The following is a 22,500-nucleotide window of genomic DNA, read 5'->3' as shown; positions in this document are numbered from 1 at the left end:
AAACCAAGAAAAAAATCTTCGCCTAGATATGTAAACGCTTTTGAATAGATTGTTTTCTTCTCTCTTCCTCTGATTAGTTTTAAAAGGGAGATAGGAAGAAAATGGAATAGATTCAGCAATCAGGTTTAGAAGGTCAAACTTATATGTAGATGAGGATGACAGGTGGGGGGGTAGATGGATGTGTTTCATGCAGGGACTGCCACGTGTAGTCTTGTAACTTCACTTTAATCAGGTTGTTAGCGGCGAGTCAATAGGGGGTGTTTAGAAGGTTAGACATATTCCTGGATGGCGGTGATAGGTGGAAATAGGTAGGTAGGTGTGTTTTATACAGGGACTGCCACGTGTAGGTTTCATGGTTTCTTGTAACTTTCCTTATGTTGCTATGTTTTTTTTTTTTATGTTGTTATATTCATCAGCTCTGTTTTCAAAGGCTACCGAGATAGATCGAGTTTTTATAGGTGTTTTTTTTCTCTCTCTCTGTCTGTCTCTGCGTGTTTCTGTCGCCGCGTCTAAAAGAAACGAAAAAATACTGAAAAAAAAAGTAAATGGAATAAAAACAATAAAAGTAACTACAGCTAACACAGAGGCAGAACTGAAACAATGAAAGCAGCTCAAACAGAAAGAAAAAAAATAAAGGACCTAGAATGAAAAGAAATGCCTAAAAATAAAAACTATCTAGAACTGGAGCAATAAAACAAAAATAATTAAAAAAATAACACCAGCTGTACTCGAGATAGAGAAAAAAAAATCACTGCAAAGAAAGTAGTAGAAAGAAGGAAATGAGAAGAAAAATAGTAGGAAATGATGAAACCCTGTTGAGGAAAAACATTGGTGGTTAAAATCATAGAGAGAGAGAGAGAGAGAGAGAGAGAGAGAGAGAGAGAGAGAGAGAGAGAGAGAGAGAGAGAGAGAGAGAGAGAGAGAGAGAGAGCCCCCACACGCAAACGCATCATCGGTATTCCAGCATTGAGGAAGAGGAGGAGGAAGGGAACGAAGAGGACGAAGAGGAGGAATGGGAGGGGGAGGTGGAGGAGGAGGACAAGAAAGTTACATATTCATTATGGTAAACTGAAGGAGTGTATAGTTCTCTTCTTCCCTCGCTTGATACACATGGAAATTTAACGTTTGCTGTTGTCGCCTATCTCTCTCTCTCTCTCTCTCTCTCTCTCTCTCTCTCTCTCTCTCTCTCTCTCTCTCTCTCTCTCTCTCTCTCTCTCTCTCTCTCTCTCTCTCTCTCTCTCTCTCTCTCTCTCTCTCCTCTCCTCTTCCTCTTCCTTCACACCTTGCTCCACCTCCCCTCCCCTCCTCTCCCCAGCCTCCAATCACCCACCTGCTGTCATGCTTTCAACTCTTTCCTCTCCCTTCAACCTTTGTTCCTCTCTCTCTCTCTCTCTCTCTCTCTCTCTCTCTCTCTCTCTCTCTCTCTCTCTCTCTCTCTCTCTCTCTCTCTCTCTCTCTCTCTCTCTCTCTCTCTCTCTCTCTCTCTCTCTCTCTCTCTCTCTCTCTCTCTCTCTCTCTCTCTCTCTCTCTCTGCGTTATTCTCCTGCTTCAACTCACTGTCTCTCTCTCTCTCTCTCTCTCTCTCTCTCTCTCTCTCTCTCTCTCTCTCTCTCTCTCTCTCTCTCTCTCTCTCTCTCTCTCTCTCTCTCTCTCTCTCTCTCTCTCTCTCTCTCTCTCTCTCTCTCTCTCTCTCTCAGTTTCTCCTTTACCTCTCCTTTCAATGACATTCTTTCCTTCCTACTCATCCTCTCCCTCTTCCCCTCCTCTCCTCCTCTCTCCCCTATCTTCCTTTCATGTTTTCCTCCTCCTCCTCCTCCTACTTTCCCCTCACTGACATTCTCCTTCCTACTGTCTCCCTCACCCTCTCCCCCTCTTTCTCTCTCCCTCTCTCTCCCTCTCCCAGGTGAGCACGATAGTTCTCCATGTTGATTCATACTGCCATACTCCCTCGCCCCATAAATTGAAGGCGCGCGTAATTACGATTATGTGTCACGATTTACGCGCGCTTAATTTTTCCGCGTCTTGTCTCACCCGCGAAATACAACGACCGGGAAAATGTCGCTGGTTTTTCACGCGGCAGTTCGCTTATCGCTGTTTTATTTCTTTGAGGAGGGGAGTTTTTTTTTTTATTTGGTTACTCTCTCTCTCTCTCTCTCTCTCTCTCTCTCTCTCTCTCTCTCTCTCTCTCTCTCTCTCTCTCTCTCTCTCTCTCTCTCTCTCTCTCTCTCTCTCTCTCTCTCTCTCTCTCTCTCTCTCTCTCTCACTTGACGCGGGAGGAACAGAAAATTTAATTGCACACTCAGACTTTCGCTGACAACAGAATTCGGAGCGTCTGTGTTTGCGTCGCTTCCTCTCCGGTTGGTGGTGGTGGTGGTGGTGGTCTGGTTGGGTCGGAGAAGCGCCGCCCACCGCCGCCAAGGTTGAGCTGGCATTGTTTTCACGTCAGGATTTTGGGGTCGGGGGAGGAAAAAAAAAAGTAAATTAATGAGATGGGAGTGAATTACGAACACAAAGGATTCTAAAGGATTTTCTGCATCTTGTGAGCTTCTGTTTTCTTACTTTTTCTTTCTTTTAATCTCTTTTTCTTTTTTATTCTCTCTCATTTTTCTGTTTTCTCTCTCTCTCTCTCTCTCTCTCTCTCTCTCTCTCTCTCTCTCTCTCTCTCTCTCTCTCTCTCTCTCTCTCTCTCTCTCTCTCTCTCTCTCTCTCTCTCATTTTGATTTTAATGCTGTTAGTTAGATGGCTTCTTGTAGCTTCCCAAATAGAAATAGAAACAGGCAGGTAAATTTTTTACACACACTGCCTGTGATCTGATGGCTTATATCACCTTCCCCTGTGTTATCTTCTTATATTCCTTAAAAAGAAATAATAATAATAAGAAGAAGAAGAAGAAAATCTGTAAGAAGTCCCTAGACCTACAAGTAGCAGTCCCTGTATAAAACATGCCTACTTGTTACTACCTATTATCCCCACCCGTAAATGTGTCTTATCATCTTTGAAAACCTCCCCATAACTTAGCATTAACACCGTGATTTCTGAGACTACTGTTTTTTTTTTCCTATCTCCCTTTTACAACTAGTCGGAGGAAAGAAGAGAAGAACACAGAAAAGGCAAAGAGTTTTAGTTTTTACCAGTGAAAGACACGTTAAGCCAAATCATTGCCAAGTGAAATCTTCCCTGCAGAGGCGACCAAACCCGGCCAGTGTCCCTTCGTGAGATCAGCGAGCGCCGAACTGTGCGGGGGTGAGCGCTGCGCCTCGGACTCTGAATGTGGAGAGGACCTGAAGTGCTGCGTGGTGCCTGGCTGCGGCCCCTCCTGTGTGCCGCCTCAAAACCTGCCCCTGGAACACGGTCTCCTGCAGGGACCCACTAGTGAGTGTCGGTGTGGATTGGCCCTGTTGTGCTGTTCCTTGTGTACTCTTTTGTAGCCTTCATCGTCCTCAATCGCTTATTCTCTCGTTCACTCTCTCACTCACACTTAATGCTGCCTTGTTCAGTTATTCTATTTATCTATTAACTCACTCACTCACTCATGACTCAGTTGTTCCCGTCTCGCCCTCGATTCTTGTATTCACTTACCCACTCACGCACTCACTCTCTCACTCACTCATTTCCTCTTGACTCAGTTCTTGTCGCCTCGTTCTTGATTGTCCTACTCACTCACTCACTCGGTAACTGGCTCACTCACTTGCACTTGATTAGTATGTTGTTGTTTCAGCCTCAGTTATCCTGTTTACTCATTCATTCATTCGCTCGCTCGCTCACTCGTTCGTATCCAGGTTGTTGCTTTACCTTAAAAGATATGGATACATTTTCCACATTTTTTTTTTCGCACACTTCTCTTCCCGTTCTTTTCACAGAGTAGGAGTGATTTTTTCCTCCTCAATTTTCCATTACAAGCTTATATATATCCCTCCTCTTCCTTTCACGGATTCTAGGCACTTTTCTCCTTTTTTTTTTTTCTTAGCACAGTCTTATTTCCTTCATCCTTTTTACTTCCTTATTACATTTTTTTTTTTTTTACATAATGTCATAATATAAATACACTTTCTTCATTTTCACTCAGTTATCGTTACTTTTTTCTTTATTTCTCAGCATTTCTCTTGCATTTATTTCTCAGCAAGTTCATTTTTTTCATCTTCCTCTCACTGAACAGTACTAACTTTTCTCCTTTATTTCGCAATACCAGCTTTATTTTTTTCTCCTCTTCCTCCCCCTGCTTCCACGAAATTATCAGTTCTTTTGTTCATGTTTCCTTTACATCTTTTCCTCTCTATTTGACAGTACAAGTTCATTTTCTTCAACACAGTTAATAAAAATGTTCCCCATTATTTCGCAGTACCGGCTATATTTTAGCTCCTTTTGCTCCTGCTTTCACGAAATGATTAACTCTTGTTCCTTGTGTTTTCCTTGTAAAATGTAAAATGCAGCTCCTGCTTCCCTGGTAACCCTCTCTCTCGCTCTCGTTTCTTATTCCAGGAGTAGAAAAAGCCTCGTCCTCCATCCGCCTCTCGCCTTTCTGAGCCACTCGCAAGCCAGATCTAATTTCTCGCTGTTTATTCTCTACCGAACGTCTTATATAAATCTGCTTTGAGGTTTGAAAAGCTTGGACTTCCCTGCGGGCCTTGCTGAAGATGCAGCTTGAAGGCACCGCTGCGCGCATACACAAACGCTGCACTCACACACGCTGCACGTACACACACACACACACACACACACACACACACACACACACACACACACACACACACACAGAGAGAGAGAGAGAGAGAGAGAGAGAGAGAGAGAGAGAGAGAGAGAGAGAGAGAGAGAGAGAGAGAGAGAGAGAGAGAGAGAGAGAGAGAGAGAGAGAGAGAGAGATCTAACCATATTTAAATAAACCTAACCAGCTAACATGCCTTCCGTGACCTGACCTGCTTCTCGTGACCTAACATGCTTATCTTGACCTGACCTGCAGTGTGTGAGTACCTGCGTGACCTGGTGGAGCTGGAGGGCGTGACGCTGGCCGTGCCCACCCCGGCGTGTGACGAGAACGGCGCCTATCTCCCCGTGCAGTGCAACCCGCTGGGCCAGTGTTGGTGTGTGGACGATTTCGGCACACAAGTTCCCGGCACTAAGTGAGTCACCAGGCTTATCATCCTTTGTTCTCGTCGTCTTATACTCTTTTCTTTTTTTTTTTTGTGGGGGATTAAATTTCTTTTGTTGTTGTTATTGTTGTTGCTGTTATTGTACTCCTCCTCCTCCTCCTCCTCCTCCTCCTCCTTCTCTTCTTATCATGCGCTTCTTCGTCGTCTTTTTTTTTTTTTTGTAATTTTCTTGTTTTTTTCTATTTGTGGTGGTGGTGTCATTGTTTTTTTATTATTATTCTCTTTCTCCTCTCTCCCTCTCTTGCTCCTCTTCGTCTTCTCGTACTTTTTTTTTTTTTTGGAGTTGTATGTGATGGTGGTGGTGGTGGTGCTTTTCTTTTTGTTGTTGTTGTCGTTGTTCCTCTCCTTCTTTTTAGCCTTATTCTTATTGCTATAAGTATTTCTGCTCCTCCTCCTCCTCCTCCTCCTCCTCCTCCTCCTCCTCCTCCTCCTCCTCCTCCTCCTCCTTTCTTTCTTTTTCGTCCTCCTTTCTATCACCATCACTTTTTTGTACTCGCGTCATCCTCCTCTTCTCTCCTCGCCTCGCCTCTCCTCTCCTCACCTTCCATCTCCCTCCTCCCTTCTCCCTTCTATAATCCTCCTCCTCCTCCTCCTCCTCCTCCATCAAATCTTGGAATGGAATACGCTCGCTTCCTCGTTTTATATAATTGACATCCCCGCCACTTAGGTAGTTTTTTTTTTTTTACACCCCCCCTCTCTCTCTCTCTCTCTCTCTCTCTCTCTCTCTCTCTCTCTCTCTCTCTCTCTCTCTCTCTCTCTCTCTCTCTCTCTCTCTCTCTCTCTCTCTCTCTCTCTCTCTCTCTCTCTCTCTCTCTCTCTCTCTCTCTCTCTCCCCCCGCCCCACTACCACCACCACCACCACCACCACCACCACCACCACCCATCTCTACTACCACCACCACCACCACCGTGACTGATATTCGTAAGGCAATTAATTCCCCCTTCCCTCTGCCTCTCTTCCTCCCTCCTTCCGCTACTCAACAATATCCGGGGATTGAAATTGTGAGAAAAAAAAATGAAAAGAAAATATTAATTAAAAAAAATATGAACGTGTATATATATATATATATATATATATATATATATATATATATATATATATATATATATATATATATATATATATATATATATATATATATATATATATATATATATATATATATATATATATATATATATGAAGGGTATCATAATATATTATTTTCCTCACATCATTTGATAGCGAAATATGTGAGCACTTCAAATTTAATATTCACGAAAATGCGTCTAGATTTTTGCCCCCCCCTCTCTCTCTCTCTCTCTCTCTCTCTCTCTCTCTCTCTCTCTCTCTCTCTCTCTCTCTCTCTCTCTCTCTCTCTCTCTCTCTCTCTCTCTCTCTCTCTCTCTCTCTCTCTCTCTCTCTCTCTCTCTCTCTCTCTCTCTCTCTCGACTGACAGTGTAATGAAAGCAATATATCTTCGCAGCGTGCCACAAAAAATAAAACATCAAGGTGATATGAATAAGAGGCGAAAACTGCCTGAATAAAAGCATGTGAATACGTGCAAACTCTGCAACTCTCTGCCTCTCTCTTGTCCATCCTTCCTGTGACTTGAGCTGAAAGTAAATCTATATGCATATTTTATTTTCCCTTTTTTAAGTTTTCATTTTTTTCCTTCTTCTTTTTACCAAGGAATACGAATAATTGTAAACTCTGCAACTCTTTGCCTGTGTCTGTTGTTCTTCCTTCCTGAGACTTGCACTGCTTCTGAAGAGGAGTGGCAAGACACTTCAGAGGCTAAATTGCCTTACATATCTCTTCCCTTTCTCCGCAATTCTTCCCAGTGTTTTTTTTGTTTTTTTTTCTCCTGTTGAAGTACGTAATTTTCTCTCTCTTCCTCCCGAAAACTTCTCCATATATTTATCGTCTCTTCCTCTCCACCACAGAAAAATCCTCTTTTTTTTTTTTAAATCCCAACATCTATACATTTTCCTCTTTTTTGAATTCCTAATATCTGTACCTCATCTTACTCCCCCCAAAAAATATGTATAAAAACACGCATCTTCCTCTTCTTTAAATTTCCAGCATCTGTATCCCTTCTTTCTCCCCAAACCCGTCATTAACATAACATTGCCTCTCTCCCCCACCAGAGCCTCGTCGCGGGAGCTGGTGGTGTGCGACAGACAGCGAGTGGAGAGCGGCTGCGGGGAAATGCTGTGCCGCCTTGGGTGTGACTACGGCTTCGTGCTCGACCCTGTCACCGCCTGCCCGCTCTGCCAGTGTCGAGACCCCTGCCAGGTGAGTACTTATCAAAAATTGGTTACTTAAAGACGAGAAGCGGAGATGTAAGTTGCTGGAATGAAGATGCTGCAATTTTCTCTATTAGTGACGAAGCTGGAGAAAATCAGGAACTAATACAAAGGACAAAGGTACAGAGGCGAGGCTGATGTGGTCTAGGTATGACAGGAAGAGACGAGGAAGAATATGCGGTGATGGTGATGCTGGAAATGGATCTACCCGGCAGGAGAAAGAATGGAAAACCTAAGAGAAAGTTTATGGATGCAGTGAGAGAAAACATGCATCTAACCCTTTCACTGCGGTATGCAAGAATTCTTAGCACCACAAGTAATGTATGGAATCTATACAAGCATCTGCAAGAAAGAAGACTGAAAAGAATAGATTTTGCAATGTCTAGCCGGTACAATGTTTGGAAGTGGCTGTAAAACAAGAAAAGATGTCTCAGTGTGGTTAGCGATTAAGGAAAGATGTGATAAGCAGCAGTGAATGAGAGAACAAAGCGTTTCAAATTACCTATGCAGCGTTACCCAACCAGCGCTTACTGCAACACACTTGGCTTCTTCACCTAAGGTTTGCTTGACACACGAGCCCCGAGGAAACATCGGGAATGTGAAGTGTCATTGCCGGCGCGGTATATTCGGCAGCGCTTCCCGGCTGTTAATGGCGCTATATCCGGCACGAGTTAAAAATGCTACGAGTCTCTGTAATGAAGCACTTGAGGCGCTAAAATATGGTGCAAGGGACTCGATCTGAATGGAGGCCGACGAAGAGTTCACGGCGATTTAAATGATTTCCTAAGCGATTAAAAGCGATTTAAACATTCCTTCAAGTTGAGAGGCGCTCTTTTTTAGGGATTGGCACCTCAGTGGATTTTTTTTTTCATCTTTGTTGTTGTTGTTGTTGTTGTTGTTGTTGTTTTTGTTGTTGTCCTTGGCCAATACTCCCTGTTACATAAAAGAATAAAAAAATTAAAAAGTTAAAGGGAAAAGGTTGGCATGTTCAGTTACAGCCGCCGTGTCCCCGCCACGTGCTTGCAGGGCGCCGCTGTTCTCGGACCAGGACACGTGAGCCGCTGAGGACGAGGCCGCTAGACAAGGAGGAGACACGAGGGATTCGATGACGCGTATTGCCAGACTGAACATGCTAGATCAAGAGTTACACCGCACGCTGCCTGATCCACCTGCTTGAGGGAGGGACGCCAGGGCAACATCCGCCTCACCACTGCGACATTTATCTGTATTCACGTATTCTTTTCGCTTTCGTTATTTTTTCCATATTATTAGTTCCCTAACTGTGTTTCGCTCTCGTCTCGTCTGCTCCTATCCTGAAAATCAGTTAAGCAGTTGTTGTTGTTGTTGTTGTTGTTGTTGTTTAAATCATTCACTTGTCTTCATTTATAATCGTTTTCCATTCATTTTTCTCCCAGTTACTAGTATATTCTTAATGGTCTACATAACGTTTCGATCATGTCTCATTAGTTGGTGTTTGAAATCGTCAACCTGCATTCACTTATATTCGTTTTTTTTTTTTTCTTTTACATATTTTACTTGTATATTCCTAACGGCATACATTGCTATTAGTTCTTGTTTCGTCATTTTCTGCCCTGAAAGTCAATAACTGTTTGAAATTCGCTTTTATTGACTTATTTTCGTGTTTCGCTATAGCTTCCAATTACTAGTATATTCTTAACAATCTACACAACTTTTCGCTCGTGTCTCGTCCAGTCGCTTGTATTGACTTACATTCGCTTGTCGTTCATGTATTTTTCCGCATTCACTAGTTTATTCTTAACAGTATGCATAACTTTTCACCACCGTTGTTTGGTCCGCCACCGCCTCGCCGTAAGTTATTCAGAGCTACAAGTGGAAGTCAGCGTCTCTGTGCGACGCGGCGGTGTCGACATGGCTCCCTATTATCACCAATGCTCGCCTCTCCCTGCTCACCTCCACCGTTCAGCTCCCTCGTGTGTGCCTAGGGAAGCATTATCCTCCAGTGGACTCAATGACGCAATCTATCTTGGCGGATCGCACCAGCGCACTAATAATCTTGACTAATGGTGGCATGGACTTAGCACTGGACCCTCTGCGGCGGTGTCCCGCGTCCCGCTGCAAGGTAACCAAGAGTGGGTGGTGAGAAGCGCAGGTGTGTAGGTGTGTGTGTGTGTGTGTGTGTCTGTCTCGCTAAGGTGACTCACGCATCGCCATCAGCCTCGTCCTCCCTTATTGCTGATTGTTATTAAGGGGATTGGCCAAGTTCTACGGAAACTTAAGGGAAAATACTTCACTGCAACGGCCTTCTAAGTCTTCCCCATCAAAAAAAATACTAGAAAGAAGGAAAGAATATTAGAAGAAGAAGAGTACAGTTTGTAATAACAGTAGTAGCATTAGTGGTGGCGGTGGTAGTAGTAGTAATAGTAGTAGTAGTAGTAGTAGTAGTAGTAGTAGTAGCAGTAGTAGTAGTAGTAGTAGTAGTAGTAGTAACAACAACAGTATTAATGCTAAGAAATAAGTGTGTGTGTGTGTGTGTGTGTGTGTGTGTGTGTGTGTGTGTGTGTGTGTGTGTGTGTGTGTGTGTGTGTGTGTGTGACGAGCCTGAAAAGAACACTAGTCAAGTGCCCTTAACTTCGCCACCACCACAAGATCACGCACATTGGAAAAACAGCAAGTAGGAAGGCAGGCAGCAAGCAGGAAGGCGGAGTGGTGACTGGTGACCCGCCCCGCCCCTCACCAAACTGGCCGCAACGAGACGGAATGTGTTACTCAGGGCAAGCCGCGAGCACCAAGTTTGTCCGCTTCCCTTTAGTTCGCTTTGTTTACGTGTGGAGCCTCAAGACGACAGCACCATTGGGGCGTGAAGGCTGGCGGGCGGGGAAGGTTCGCATCGCTGATCAAAGCTTGTAATACAGACCAGAGTGTGGCGAGGTGTTTTACTTTATTTTATTATATCTTGTTTTGTTTTTTGTTTTTTTTTATATAAGAGAGGATTCCGGCCCTGGAGAACAGAAAAGGACATATAAAATATCTACTGGCATAAATTAACTGTCTACTTCTATACCTTATATAATACTGATTTAGATCTATACACACCTGCCTATCTACAAACAAATAATAAACAAATGAGACAAATAGCCCTTTGCAAGGTATAGAAAGATTTATGGGCAATGCTATAGAAAAAAATATTTAACATATATGAAAAAAAAGAAAATATAACTTGTATACTCTCTCTCTCTCTCTCTCTCTCTCTCTCTCTCTCTCTCTCTCTCTCTCTCTCTCTCTCTCTCTCTCTCTCTCTCTCTCTCTCTCTCTCTCTCTCTCTCTCTCTCTCTCTCTCTCTCTCTCTCTCTCTCAAGGTCCATTACCCACACCATGTAATACAGTAAATCCCAGTTTTCACCGTCGCCTCTTTAATGTTTCTTCTACCTAAACAACATAATATTTCGTCACCACCTCGGTCTCCCTTTGCGTTGTGTAAGTACCCCGAGGCGCCCCGCTGGTCTTGTATGCGGCGTCCCTCTGACCTCGCGTGGGTTTAGAGACAAATGCTTTCTTTTGTACATCAGTATTCCGTACGTCAAAGTGTTTAACTGGCGATCCAACGATCTATTTGTGAAATTTTAGAAAAGTAAAACTGTCTTTTTTGGTGACAAGTTTCTTAATATTTAATAGATTTGTGTTTATTGATATCAGAACACAGTGTCTGTGTATTTGTCTATAGGAGGTACTGGGATTGTCATTATATAGTTTTAAGGTTCTAGTTTATTCATTATAGTGTGTAAAATTACTATGGCCAGTAAGCTATATTTTTATCTGTGTTCGTGTGTCTTTGATGGGTGGGTGAGTGTGTAGCTGTATCCAGTGATGTGTATGTGTGTGTGTGTGTGTGTGTGTGTGTGTGTGTAGGTGAGTGTACCGTGGGAGTGTCTGAATGAGTGTGGTGTGTAGCTATCTAACGTTGTCTATTTGTTCGTGCGACACAGGAGGTTAAGTGCGCCGCCAGCCACGTGTGTCAGATGGTGGACATCCCCTGCGTGGATGGCGTGTGTCCTGCCGTGCCCCAGTGCGTGCCCGTGCTTGAGGCGTGGTCCGCGCCCTCCTGCCCTCTGGGAGACCCTTACACCCTACCCGAGACCAACGCCACCCTCGCCTGCAGTCCCCGCGCCCGCGCTCTCGAGTGTCCCCAGGGATACTCCTGCCTCGCCGAGGACTCAGGAGTGGAGGGCGTGTGTTGTCCCAGCCCCGGTGAGTCATTAGCCTGCTCTCTCTCTCTCTCTCTCTCTCTCTCTCTCTCTCTCTCTCTCTCTCTCTCTCTCTCTCTCTCTCTCTCTCTCTCTCTCTCTCTCTCTCTCTCTCTCTGCACATTTCCTCTCCCCAAACGCCTATTAACGTAGTTTCGTTTTCTTCTTCTCTTTCTTATCCACAAAATAGTAACAAGCTTTTCCCCGACAGGCGCGAGTAAGAAGGCCGGCCAGTGTCCTTTCCTGGTGCCAGTTCTGAGCGGCTCGTGCGACCTGGAGTGTTCTGATGACTCGCACTGCCTCGGAGACCACAAGTGTTGCAGCAATGGGTGTGGAACGCAGTGCCTGCCGCCTATCATCATGACTGGTAGGTGACAAAGGAAAGAAGGGATGGAAAAAGTGAAGAAAGGAGATAAATACAGTAGAGAGACAACACAAGGTCAGGACGGAGATACAACACAGGGAGAAACAGAGACGAGAGAGAGTAGAGAGACACCACTGAACACAGGAGCAGAGAGGAACGGAGACAGGCACAGGGAACAGAGCAAGAGGCAAGATTGTGATGTGATAGCAGGGTGTCCAGCAGAGACACAACACAGGACAGGCAGGGACAGAGAGATGTGGGCACAGAAGGGAAGGAAAAAGACAGTCAGGCGCCGCCACTCAATTGTCACACGAGGAAACACAAAGGGTGATACATTCCTGCTTTTTTTCTTTCTTTTTATTCCTCACTTTGTTTTAGGTAATTTGATATGTTGTCTTTCCTTATTTTCCTTTTATTTTCTATGCGATGATTTTTGTTTCGGTGTGATTGCCAGAGAGAGAGAGAGAGAGTTAAACGTTACTCTGTATTTTCTCTTTTGTTCGTATATTATTACGGTGCATTCTCTCTCTCTCTCTCTCTCTCTCTCTCTCTCTCTCTCTCTCTCTCTCTCTCTCTCTCTCTCTCTCTCTCTCTCTCTCTCTCTCTCTCTCTCTTCATCAGTTACGTTCCAAACCGTGTTCTCACTTTCACTGTCACTCGTATGTTTATTGCTTTGTCAAACCAATATATCTTTTTTTTTTTTGTAACATTTTTTTTTTTGCCCAATTCCTAATCGTGTCCTAACTCTCTGTCGCATCTTTATATCCACAACTATTTTTCTGTCTTTTTTTTTTTTTTTTTACGTTTTGTCACCTTAATCATCCAACTTCCTATACACCTTTATGAGTATATCCTCATTCTCTCTCTCTCTCTCTCTCTCTCTCTCTCTCTCTCTCTCTCTCTCTCTCTCTCTCTCTCTCTCTCTCTCTCTCTCTCTCTCTCTCTCTCTCTTATAACCTTCTCTCACTCCCAAATGTTCCAGTCACCTTCCTAACCGTGTCCTAACTTTCCTAGTCAGTCTTATGTTCTTAGGTTTGTTCTTAATTGTATGGCAGCTTTATACCCTCAAGCTTTTTTTTTCATAACTCCCTTGCATTCTGACGTTCCAGTGTCACTTTCCTAACCATATCCTTATCTTCCTAACCATACCCTGCCTTCCCTCCCCCTGCAGCGTGTGAGCACCAGAGAACACTACTGGAGCACCGCGCCAGAGAGGCAGGCATTCCCGCTGGCCGTGTGTATCTCCCAGAGTGCGATGCTGCCGGTGCCTTCCTCTCCACGCAATGCCACCCCGCCACGCTGACCTGCTGGTGCGTGGATACTCAGGGGCAGGAGGTTCCCGGCACACGCGTCAGCCAACCCTCGCAGCCAGACTGTCAGGTGAGAGAGGCTGGCAAACTGGAATATAAAAAAAAAAAAAAAAAAAAAATGGAAAAAAACGTGCAAGGGAAACGAGGAGAGGGGAGAAGCGGATAAACAATGGAAGGTGAAGGGACGAGAGGGAATCAAGGAAATGGAGGGAAAGTAGCGGAAGGGAGGGAAAGGGAATTAGTGTACGTAGCAGTGGTGGTGGTGGTGGTGGTGATGTGAGGGACTGTGGGAAAGGCTTAGGGGATGAGAAAGTAATGGGGATGTGAAAAACTGGTGACATGTTTGTTTGTTTGTTTGTTTATATGTTTGTTTGATTTATGGCTTTGTTGGTGGTAAGTGTGTTGAAGGAATCAGCAAAGACAGATGAAAATATACGTAATAGCAATAGTAGTGGTAGTAGTAGTAGTAGTTGTAGTAGTAGTAGTAGTAACAACAAGAACAGTAATAATAATAATAATAATAATAATAATAATAATAATAATAATAATAATCTACAAAAAATAAACAATTTATCTTCAAATAAAAAACTTTCAAGTAAACGTATTTTCACCGCAGGAAAATAAATTAGAAAAAAATATATACTAGTTGCTCTCTCTCTCTCTCTCTCTCTCTCTCTCTCTCTCTCTCTCTCTCTCTCTCTCTCTCTCTCTCTCTCTCTGGACCAGTTAGTCTACAGTAATACTTGGAAAACGTTTTCAATGCATCCCTTACTGACCCTCCTCCCGTCCTCTTCCTTCCTCTCCCTTCCCCTCCCTTCCTGGTCTTCCTCTCCCTTTCCCCTCCCCCCTTTTCCTCTCATCTCCCTTCTCCTCCCTTCCCCACCCTTGTCCTTTCTTTTCCTTCCTTCCCCACTCTTGTCCTTTCCTACCCCCCTTCTCTTCTTCCATCACCTCTCCTCTCTTCACCTTTCCTTCCCCTCCCAATGTCTTCCTTCCCCTCCCCTCCCCTCCCCTCCCCTCCCCTCCCCTCCCCTTTCCTTCCCCTCCCTCTGTCTTCCTTCCCCTCCCTACACTTCCTCCATGTTCCCCATCTTTTCCTTCCCATCTCCCTTCTCCACCCTTCCCTCCCCTTCCCGACCTTTCCCCTCCCATCCCCACCCTCTCCCCCTTTCCCACCCAGTCCCTCCCCTCCCTTCCATTCTCTTTGCTTCCCACCCAGTCTCTCCTCACCCCTCCCCACCCTTCACCCCTTCCTTCCCCTGTCTCCCCAATCCCACCTTCTTCAACCCATCCTATCATAATCTAACCTGACATCACCTGGCCTGACCTAATGTACCATCCCTCAGGCCCCACTGGTGTGCCCTGCCATGAACTGTGACCTGGCTTGCCTGCACGGATACAGCCTGGATGACGCAGGCTGCCCCACCTGCGCCTGCCGCGACCCCTGTGAGGAGGTGACCTGCGCAGCGCCCCAGGAGGAGTGTCGCATTGTGCATGTCGCCTGTGTGGATGAGCCATGCCCCCCTGCCCGTGTGTCTGCCACGCCTAGAGAACCCCTGCCCCTATGGTGAGAACCCTTACTAATTAGGTATTGATAATGCCAGCCCACTTATTTTCTTTTTTATGTAGGAGGAAGACTGGCCAAGGGCAACAAAATTATAAGAAAAAGAACCCCACTGAGCAAAAAAAAAAGACCTACTGAGAGAAATAAAAAGCCCTATGATGAGATTCTTTTACTAATTAGGTCTTGAGAATACCTGCCCCTATGGTCAGAACTCCTTACTAATTACAACCCCTTAAGTGGATGTTTTTTGGCCTCAAGAATCCCTACCACTATTGTAAGAGTAAGTCTCATGAATCTCTTAAGATATTTGAAATACCAAAATAAGCCTTTTATACTTTCTGTTGCCTCTTCTTCCCTTCATCCCTGTTCTTGTTGTTTCCTTGAAGGTTCACCACTGAGGATCAATGGCAGTGAGGTGGAGTGTGGGCCGGAGGGCAGCACATGTCCCTCCAGCCACAAGTGTCACCTCTCGCCCCTCGGGGAATATGCCCTCTGCTGCCCCAAGCCACGTGAGTACTGTGTGATGCCATTGGTCTTGATTTAGATGCTACAGGTGACTCAGGAGTGCTCCTCAGTCAGGCATATACAGCAGCAACTCCTGCAGGGAAAAACTGAAGGTGTGAATGATGCTGTAGAGCTTGATCAATCTCCTTCACACATAACAAATATAGTAAAATTGGTAATTGTTATAGTAATATCCTACATTGCCTCCATAAGTTACTTTGTTATAGTGGTGTAGATCCTCAGTCACTCACTCACTCAATCTTTTGGTCACTCAGTCATTCATTCAGTCCCTCATTATCATTTACTAGTCACTCACTCAATCATTCACTCACTTACTCAATAATAACAGCAATTGTAATAAAATGCAGCATGTTCTCTCGTAAGTTACCTTATAAAACAGTACATAATCTCTCTCACTCACTCACTCACACACTTAATTTTCAGGGGAGGTTTGCTACGACCAGCGGGATTCTGGGTATTGTGAGGGTGCCATCAAGAGGTGGTACTTCAACCCAGAGCAGAACAGATGCCAGACTTTCCGGTATGGCGGGTGCGGAGGGAACCTCAACAACTTTGAGAGTGAGGAGGAGTGCCTGGCCACCTGCCCCTCACTCAGTTCCTGTGAGAGGATGAGGGAGAAGAACATTCGCCATGCTGAGAAGGGAAAGAAGGTGAGATGCATAAGATTTGTGGTTTGAATTTTGAAAAGCTGTGTTTAATTAGTGTCTGGGTTTCTCTTTTTGATCAATGCCTATCTCAGTTTCTTTCAGTTCTTGCATCCTTTTACTCTTTACCAGTTATCCTCCTCGCAATTCCTGCTTCTTTCTTCTTCCCTCTTCTCTTTCTCTCAACTCATACTTCCTTCCTCTTTCCTCTTCTCCTCCCCTCAACTCTTAACTCTTTTCTCTCAATTCCTACCTCCTTCCTCTTCCTTCTTCTCTTCCCCTTATTTCCTACCTCTTTTTTCTCAATTTTTACCTCCTTCCTCCTCCCTCTTCTCTTCTCAACTCCTATCTCCTTTCTCTCAACTCCTTTCTCCTACCTACTAACTTCTATGCTAACTTCAATCTTTTTCCTCTCAGTTCCTACCTCCCATCCCCTTCACCTTACTCCAACATTCCCCCTTGTAATTCTGCCTCCAAACTCATATTTATCAATTCCTTCTTCCTTCATTTTCAAATCATATCCTTATCTTTACCATTGGAGTTAAAATAAAGGACATATAGCTTCCCAGATTTTAAAGATATAATAAGAATTGCAGGAAGCCAGTATGCATGTGGCAGTCTCTGTATAACACATGGGTATAGGCTTTGTGTCCACTTATCATCCCAGCTCATGGATTTATCTAATGTTCTCTTTAAGCTCTCTAATGAACCTGGTAACTCGATCTGTTCCAGTCATTTACAACTCTCTCTCTCTCTCTCTCTCTCTCTCTCTCTCTCTCTCTCTCTCTCTCTCTCTCTCTCTCTCTCTCTCTCTCTCTCTCTCTCTCTCTCTCTCTCTCTCTCTCTCTCTCTCTCTCTCTCTCTCTCTCTCTCTCTCTCTCTCTCTCTCTCTCTCTCTCTCTCTTTACAATGTTCCTTCTCCTTCAATATGTGGGTTAGCTTGGTGTTGTGGGGTGTACGGATCAGCCAGCAGGTGTGGTTAAAGCCTCAGTGTCTCTACATGAGTGTTCCCCCAACGCATTAAAACAAGGCCTTGCTTCAGGGTGGAGGGATGGGGTGTAAATATAGGAGGGTGTCACTTCATACCTACCTCTCTCTCTCTCTCTCTCTCTCTCTCTCTCTCTCTCTCTCTCTCTCTCTCTCTCTCTCTCTCTCTCTCTCTCTCTCTCTCTCTCTCTCTCTCTCTCTCTCTCTCTCTCTCTCTCTCTCTCTCTCTCTCTCTCTCTCTCTCTCTCTCTCTCTCTCTCTCTCTCCATATTGACACTACTTTCAAAAGGCTTTACTTGAAGTTGTATGTGACTTTTTAATTAAGTGTGTTTTTTTATGATTTTAATGATAGATAAATGAGATTTGTACATTGCAAATGAGAGAAACACTCTTAATAACCCTGGTTATCATCTCTGTGGCCTTTTTAAAACAGTTGTGATGAGAAAGCAAAGTATTTCTGAATACAACCTTAACAAAAGTAACCCCAGTGACTTCCATTAGTCTCTTAAATTATCACCTGAGTCAGGAAAACAATTATAAACACAACTAATTTCCACTATAATTTCTTAAACTATCACTACAGCCTCACTAGAATCATTAAAACACTTAAGAACCTGACTAACCTCCACTACAGCCTCTTAAACCATCATTAAAATCATTAGAACACTTTAGAACCTGACTTACTTCCACTACAGCCTCATAAATCATCATCAAAATCATGAGAACACTTACAAACCTGACTAATTTCTACTAAACCCCTTTAAACCATCACCAAGACCACAAAAACACTGCTAAGAACTCCAGCACCTTCCACAAGACCCTATTGAAAATAATACAGGCAAAGACCTTCACCCAAAACTTTCCCCTCTCCACAGGTCACCTTCATCCCCAAGTGTGACCGGTCGAGTGGCGCCTGGCTGGCTGAGCAGTGCCTGGAGGAGTTGGGTGTGTGCTGGTGTGTCACGCCTCATGGGGACCAGGTGCCAGGCTCCCTCACTCGTGGCGCCCCACAGTGCCAAGGAAGTGCCAGGGCCGCAAGGAGGATGAGTTTTGATCCTGCCACCCCAACTAATATGAGTGAGTGCTTTTGTTTGTGTGGGTGTGGGTGGCTGGGTGGGTGTGTTTGGGTGGCTGAGTGGGTTGTGTATGCAGATCTTTGTGTCTCATTCACCACCTACGGTTGTCTGCTGGTCACCCAGCCAGCCGTTACCCTACAGAAAGAGCTCAGAGCTCATAGTAACTGATCTTTGAGTAGGACTGAGACCACTGACACACCACACACCAGGACAGTGAGGCCACAATCCCTCGGTTTACATCCCGTACCTACTTGCTGCTAGGTGAGCAGGGGCTATACATTAAAAAGCTCGCCTATTTGCCTCGCCACACCTGGGACTCGAACCTGGGCCTTCTTGGTTGTGAGCCGAGCGTGCTAACCACTACTCTACACTGTGTGTGTGTGTGTGTGTGTGTGTGTGTGTGTGGGTAGGTGGATGAGTGGGTGGGTGTGTGGGTGGTTGGGAGGGTGTGTGTGTATGTGTGCATATTTATCTAGTTGGTAAATTAGGTAAATACACACACACACATACACACACTCCCACCCACCCACCCACCCACGTGTGTGTGTGTGTGTGTGTGTGAGAGAGAGAGAGAGAGAGAGAGAGAGAGAGAGAGAGAGAGAGAGAGAGAGAGAGAGAGAGAGAGAGAGAGAGAGAGAGAGAGAGAGAGAGAGAGAGAGAGAGAGAGAGAGAGAGAGAGAGAGAGAGAGAGAGAGAGAGAGAGAGAGCCAACAGTCAGACAAACACACACACACACACACACACACACACACACACACACACACACACACACACACACCAATAAAATAAATAAAATAAAATCAAATAAACCCAAATAGATTATCCAAACACTACATCATCATCTAACACACAACCCTGACCACACCACCACCCCCTAACCTCCCTCCCTCCTTCTCCCTGCCCCAGTCTGCGAGCCTGGCCAGACAGTGCACGTGTGTGATAAGCAGCTGTGCGAGGGGCAGGTCTGCTTCTCACACCCCCATGCCATCTGCCGTGTCAACCCCTGTGGCGGCTGTTCCGTGCAGTTTGTGGACGACTTCAACTCCCCCGTGAACTGCGAGGTGGGGCTCAGCGAGTGTCAGAGGGAACTGCAGCGTGTCCTCAACTCTCCTGCCTTCACACGACCTTCCTCCTCCCTGCCAAGTGAGTCTGTGTGTTCAAGTTTAAGTTCTAATATAAATTCATATATTTATTAGTGTAAAGAGGTAACAGATAAAATAAGATTAACTGCAGTGCATCCTCAACTCTCCTGTCTTCACATGACCTTCCTCCTCCATACCAAGTGAGTTTGTGTGTTCACGTTTAATATGAAGGACATTACTTGCCTAAAGCTGAAAAGGACAAGACACTTATAGGCTCATTCCTTCTTTATCTTATTTTTTCAACCAGGGGAGGATACATAAGGTACTGCAGTGCACAGCTCCTTTGCCCTGCATCAGAAGTAGTGTCCTTTTCCTTAATGTGGAGGAGATAACTTCCCTAAAGCTGAAAAGTTGGGGCATTTACAATCTTATTCCATATTCATTTTATGTACTTGTTTCAACCTGAGGAGGGTACACAAGATAAGCAGCTGTTGTCCTACACCACAGAAAGAAGAAGTGGTGATTTTCTTGATATGGAGATCCTTAAATAGTACAGATGATATAACAAGGGTGACAACCAAATTTCTCAGGATTAGTAATCAGGATAGAACAAGACATAATGAGTTCAAGCTTGATAAAGTTAGATTTCAGAAAGAGACAAGAAGGAATTGGTTCTCAAATAGAGCAGCAGAGGAATGGAATAGATTCAGTAATCAGGTTGGTAGGGCTGAGTCATTAGGAAGCTAAAAAGTAAGATTAGACAATTTTGTGGATGAGAACAAGAATTAGAAATAGATCAGCATGTTTCATACAGGGACTGCTATGTGTAGGCCTGACTGACGTTTTTTTGCACCAACCTTTATTTTTTTATGTTCTTGTGTGTGTTCTTACATCAACTCATTCCGTCAATCTCTCCCCCAGCTGGCCACACCTTCCCTGCCTCTCGCTCCACACAAGTTCACTATGACGTAGATCTCTTCAGAAATGTGGATGTGTACCACTCACAGCCCATCGAGGAGGAGGTAGCATCCTCCTCTTCCTCTTCCTCCTCCTCATCCATTAGCCTCCGCAAGGCTCGCAAGCTGGAGGTGGAGACTCCTGGGGTGCTGACAGTGTCTGGGGATGTGGTGGAGGAGGCTAAGGAACACCACAGGGAGACTCGCAACACTGACCATCAGGTGAATACCTCTCTCTCTCTCTCTCTCTCTCTCTCTCTCTCTCTCTCTCTCTCTCTCTCTCTCTCTCTCTCTCTCTCTCTCTCTCTCTCTCTCTCTCTCTCTCTCTCTCTCTCTCTCTCTCTCTCTCTCTCTCTCTCTCTCTCTCTCTCTCTCTCTCTCTCTCTCTCTCTCTCTCTCTCTCTCTCTCTCTCTCTCTCTCTCTCTCTCTCTCTCTCTCTCTCTCTCTCTCTCTCTCTCTCTCTCTCTCTCTCTCTCTCTCTCTCTCTCTCTCTCTCTCTCTCTCTCTCTCTCTCTCTCTCTCTCTCTCTGTAACTGTTGTGACTTAATGGTGCTGCTAGTCCTTGTGTTTTTGTTATGAATGTCTTAAAAAGCATTACATTAGAATATATATATATATATATATATATATATATATATATATATATATATATATATATATATATATATATATATATATATATATATATATATATATATATATATATATATATATAAAAGTTGGGCTCAGTCTTACAAATGAAGATTATAAAAAAAAGTATTATCAGTTTAGGCCTGCAGTCCCAACCAGGGTGACCCAGGCACAACACACACACACACACAAACACACACACACACACACACACACACACACACACACACACACACACACACACACACACACACACACACACACACACACACATTCTCTCAATACCATAAAAAATAATAATAATCATAAAAAAAGTGAACTGCACAGGTGTGAATATCTTCTGGCTTGTGTTGTAAAAGCAAACCAAATGTGAATATCTACACACCATTACCTGCTGAGCTGCTTATTCTTTATTTCTGCTTTGTTTTTTTATGTACGAGAAGCTCTGGCTAACAACAACAAAAGCCTTTAAAAAAATCCAAAATATAGAAGAGAAAGGTCTTGAAGCTTTCCCATGACAGAATTCAAGTCACAGGTAGGAGAAAACACAGAAGCAGGCATAGAGTTCCAGAGTTTACCAGTATTTACCAGAGTTCCTGAGTGTTCCCTCTCACAGTTCACCATCCCCCAGGTATTGCAGAGCTCTCCTTTGGTGGAAGCAACACTGGTGGACCCTGAGGACCTCACAGGACACCTGACGGAGCATACAGCTGCTGCTCACCTGCCCTTCCCTGGCCAGTACCCACCACGCCTCACCCTTGATGACACATTTGAGGCTGTCCCCACTGAAGGTATGTGTGCATACTTACCTACTTGTGCTGACCTGGGGAAGACCAAAAAAAGATGATGGAAAATTAGATGGTTTGGTCACACTACAAGATGAGAAGACTGGGAACTCTTGAAAAGAACCAGGAGAAGACTGGTTTAGAGGAGGAGGTTGAGGAATGGAATTGTGGTGGCACTGAAAAGGATGGGAGTCATGGAGGAGGATGCAAGGGACAGAAATAACTGAAGGTCATACATAGCCCCAACCCATTACTCAACAAAAATGGTGGAAGAAGAAAAAGAATATTTACCTTCTTGAAACATAGAGGAAAAGAGCCATACCCATGCATATCTTCTCCTGTCCAACTTTGCTTTCAGTTCACTTAAGGATCTTGCCCAAACTGTTTCCTCCTGCAACTCATTTCACATGTGTACACTTCTATGGGAAAAAAATATCTTTCTTAATGTTTCTTCTGTAAGTACATTTCTTTATTTTGCTTCCATGGGCTCTTCTATCTATTGATCCCTCACAGTAAGGTCTTTTCTGTCTAGCCTCTCTAGTCCATTCATTGCTCTACACATTGCAACTCTCCTCTCTATTTGTGTCATTTGGGAAAGAAGCTATGCTGGTACTTCCCCACCACTGTATCTATTATCATCTTACTTGGCCTTGAAATTATCAATAGTTTTTGCTTTGCACCACATCCTTGTTGAAATAAGTTCCATGTATCAACTATTTTTTGTGGAAAACTATTCTTTTTTTATATCTCTTCTACAAATTTCTTTTTTTGCTTCTTTCTGTGTCCTCTAATGTCTCTTGTATCCCACATCACAATTTTGTTTCTGTCTAGCTTTTCCAGTCCTTCCATTGGTCTGTATATTGAAATTAAGTCTCCTCTCCCTTTTTGTTCCAGATTCAGAAGGTTTAGTTTTTCTA

At 44.3% G+C, this 22,500-nt stretch overlaps 1 protein-coding gene across 1 annotated transcript in view; it reads left to right on the top strand.

Moving 5' to 3' along the window:
* LOC135113234 (uncharacterized) overlaps positions 1-22,500 on the top strand; it is a 269,545-nt gene that overhangs the window by 226,453 nt on the left and 20,592 nt on the right. The window contains 14 exon segments of the mRNA XM_064028420.1: positions 3,184-3,372; positions 4,958-5,117; positions 7,278-7,425; positions 11,402-11,663; positions 11,871-12,026; positions 13,195-13,403; positions 14,680-14,858; positions 14,860-14,900; positions 15,284-15,406; positions 15,846-16,072; positions 17,929-18,130; positions 19,036-19,272; positions 20,133-20,389; positions 21,430-21,589. Of these exon segments, the coding sequence (XP_063884490.1) occupies positions 3,184-3,372; positions 4,958-5,117; positions 7,278-7,425; positions 11,402-11,663; positions 11,871-12,026; positions 13,195-13,403; positions 14,680-14,858; positions 14,860-14,900; positions 15,284-15,406; positions 15,846-16,072; positions 17,929-18,130; positions 19,036-19,272; positions 20,133-20,389; positions 21,430-21,589 (2,550 nt within the window).

Source organism: Scylla paramamosain, chromosome 25 (genome assembly GCF_035594125.1).
Source record: "Scylla paramamosain isolate STU-SP2022 chromosome 25, ASM3559412v1, whole genome shotgun sequence".
Taxonomy (NCBI): Eukaryota; Metazoa; Arthropoda; class Malacostraca; order Decapoda; family Portunidae; genus Scylla; species Scylla paramamosain.
The sequence above is the reverse complement of the archived record's forward strand: the minus strand, read 5'-3'. Positions and strand labels throughout refer to the sequence as shown.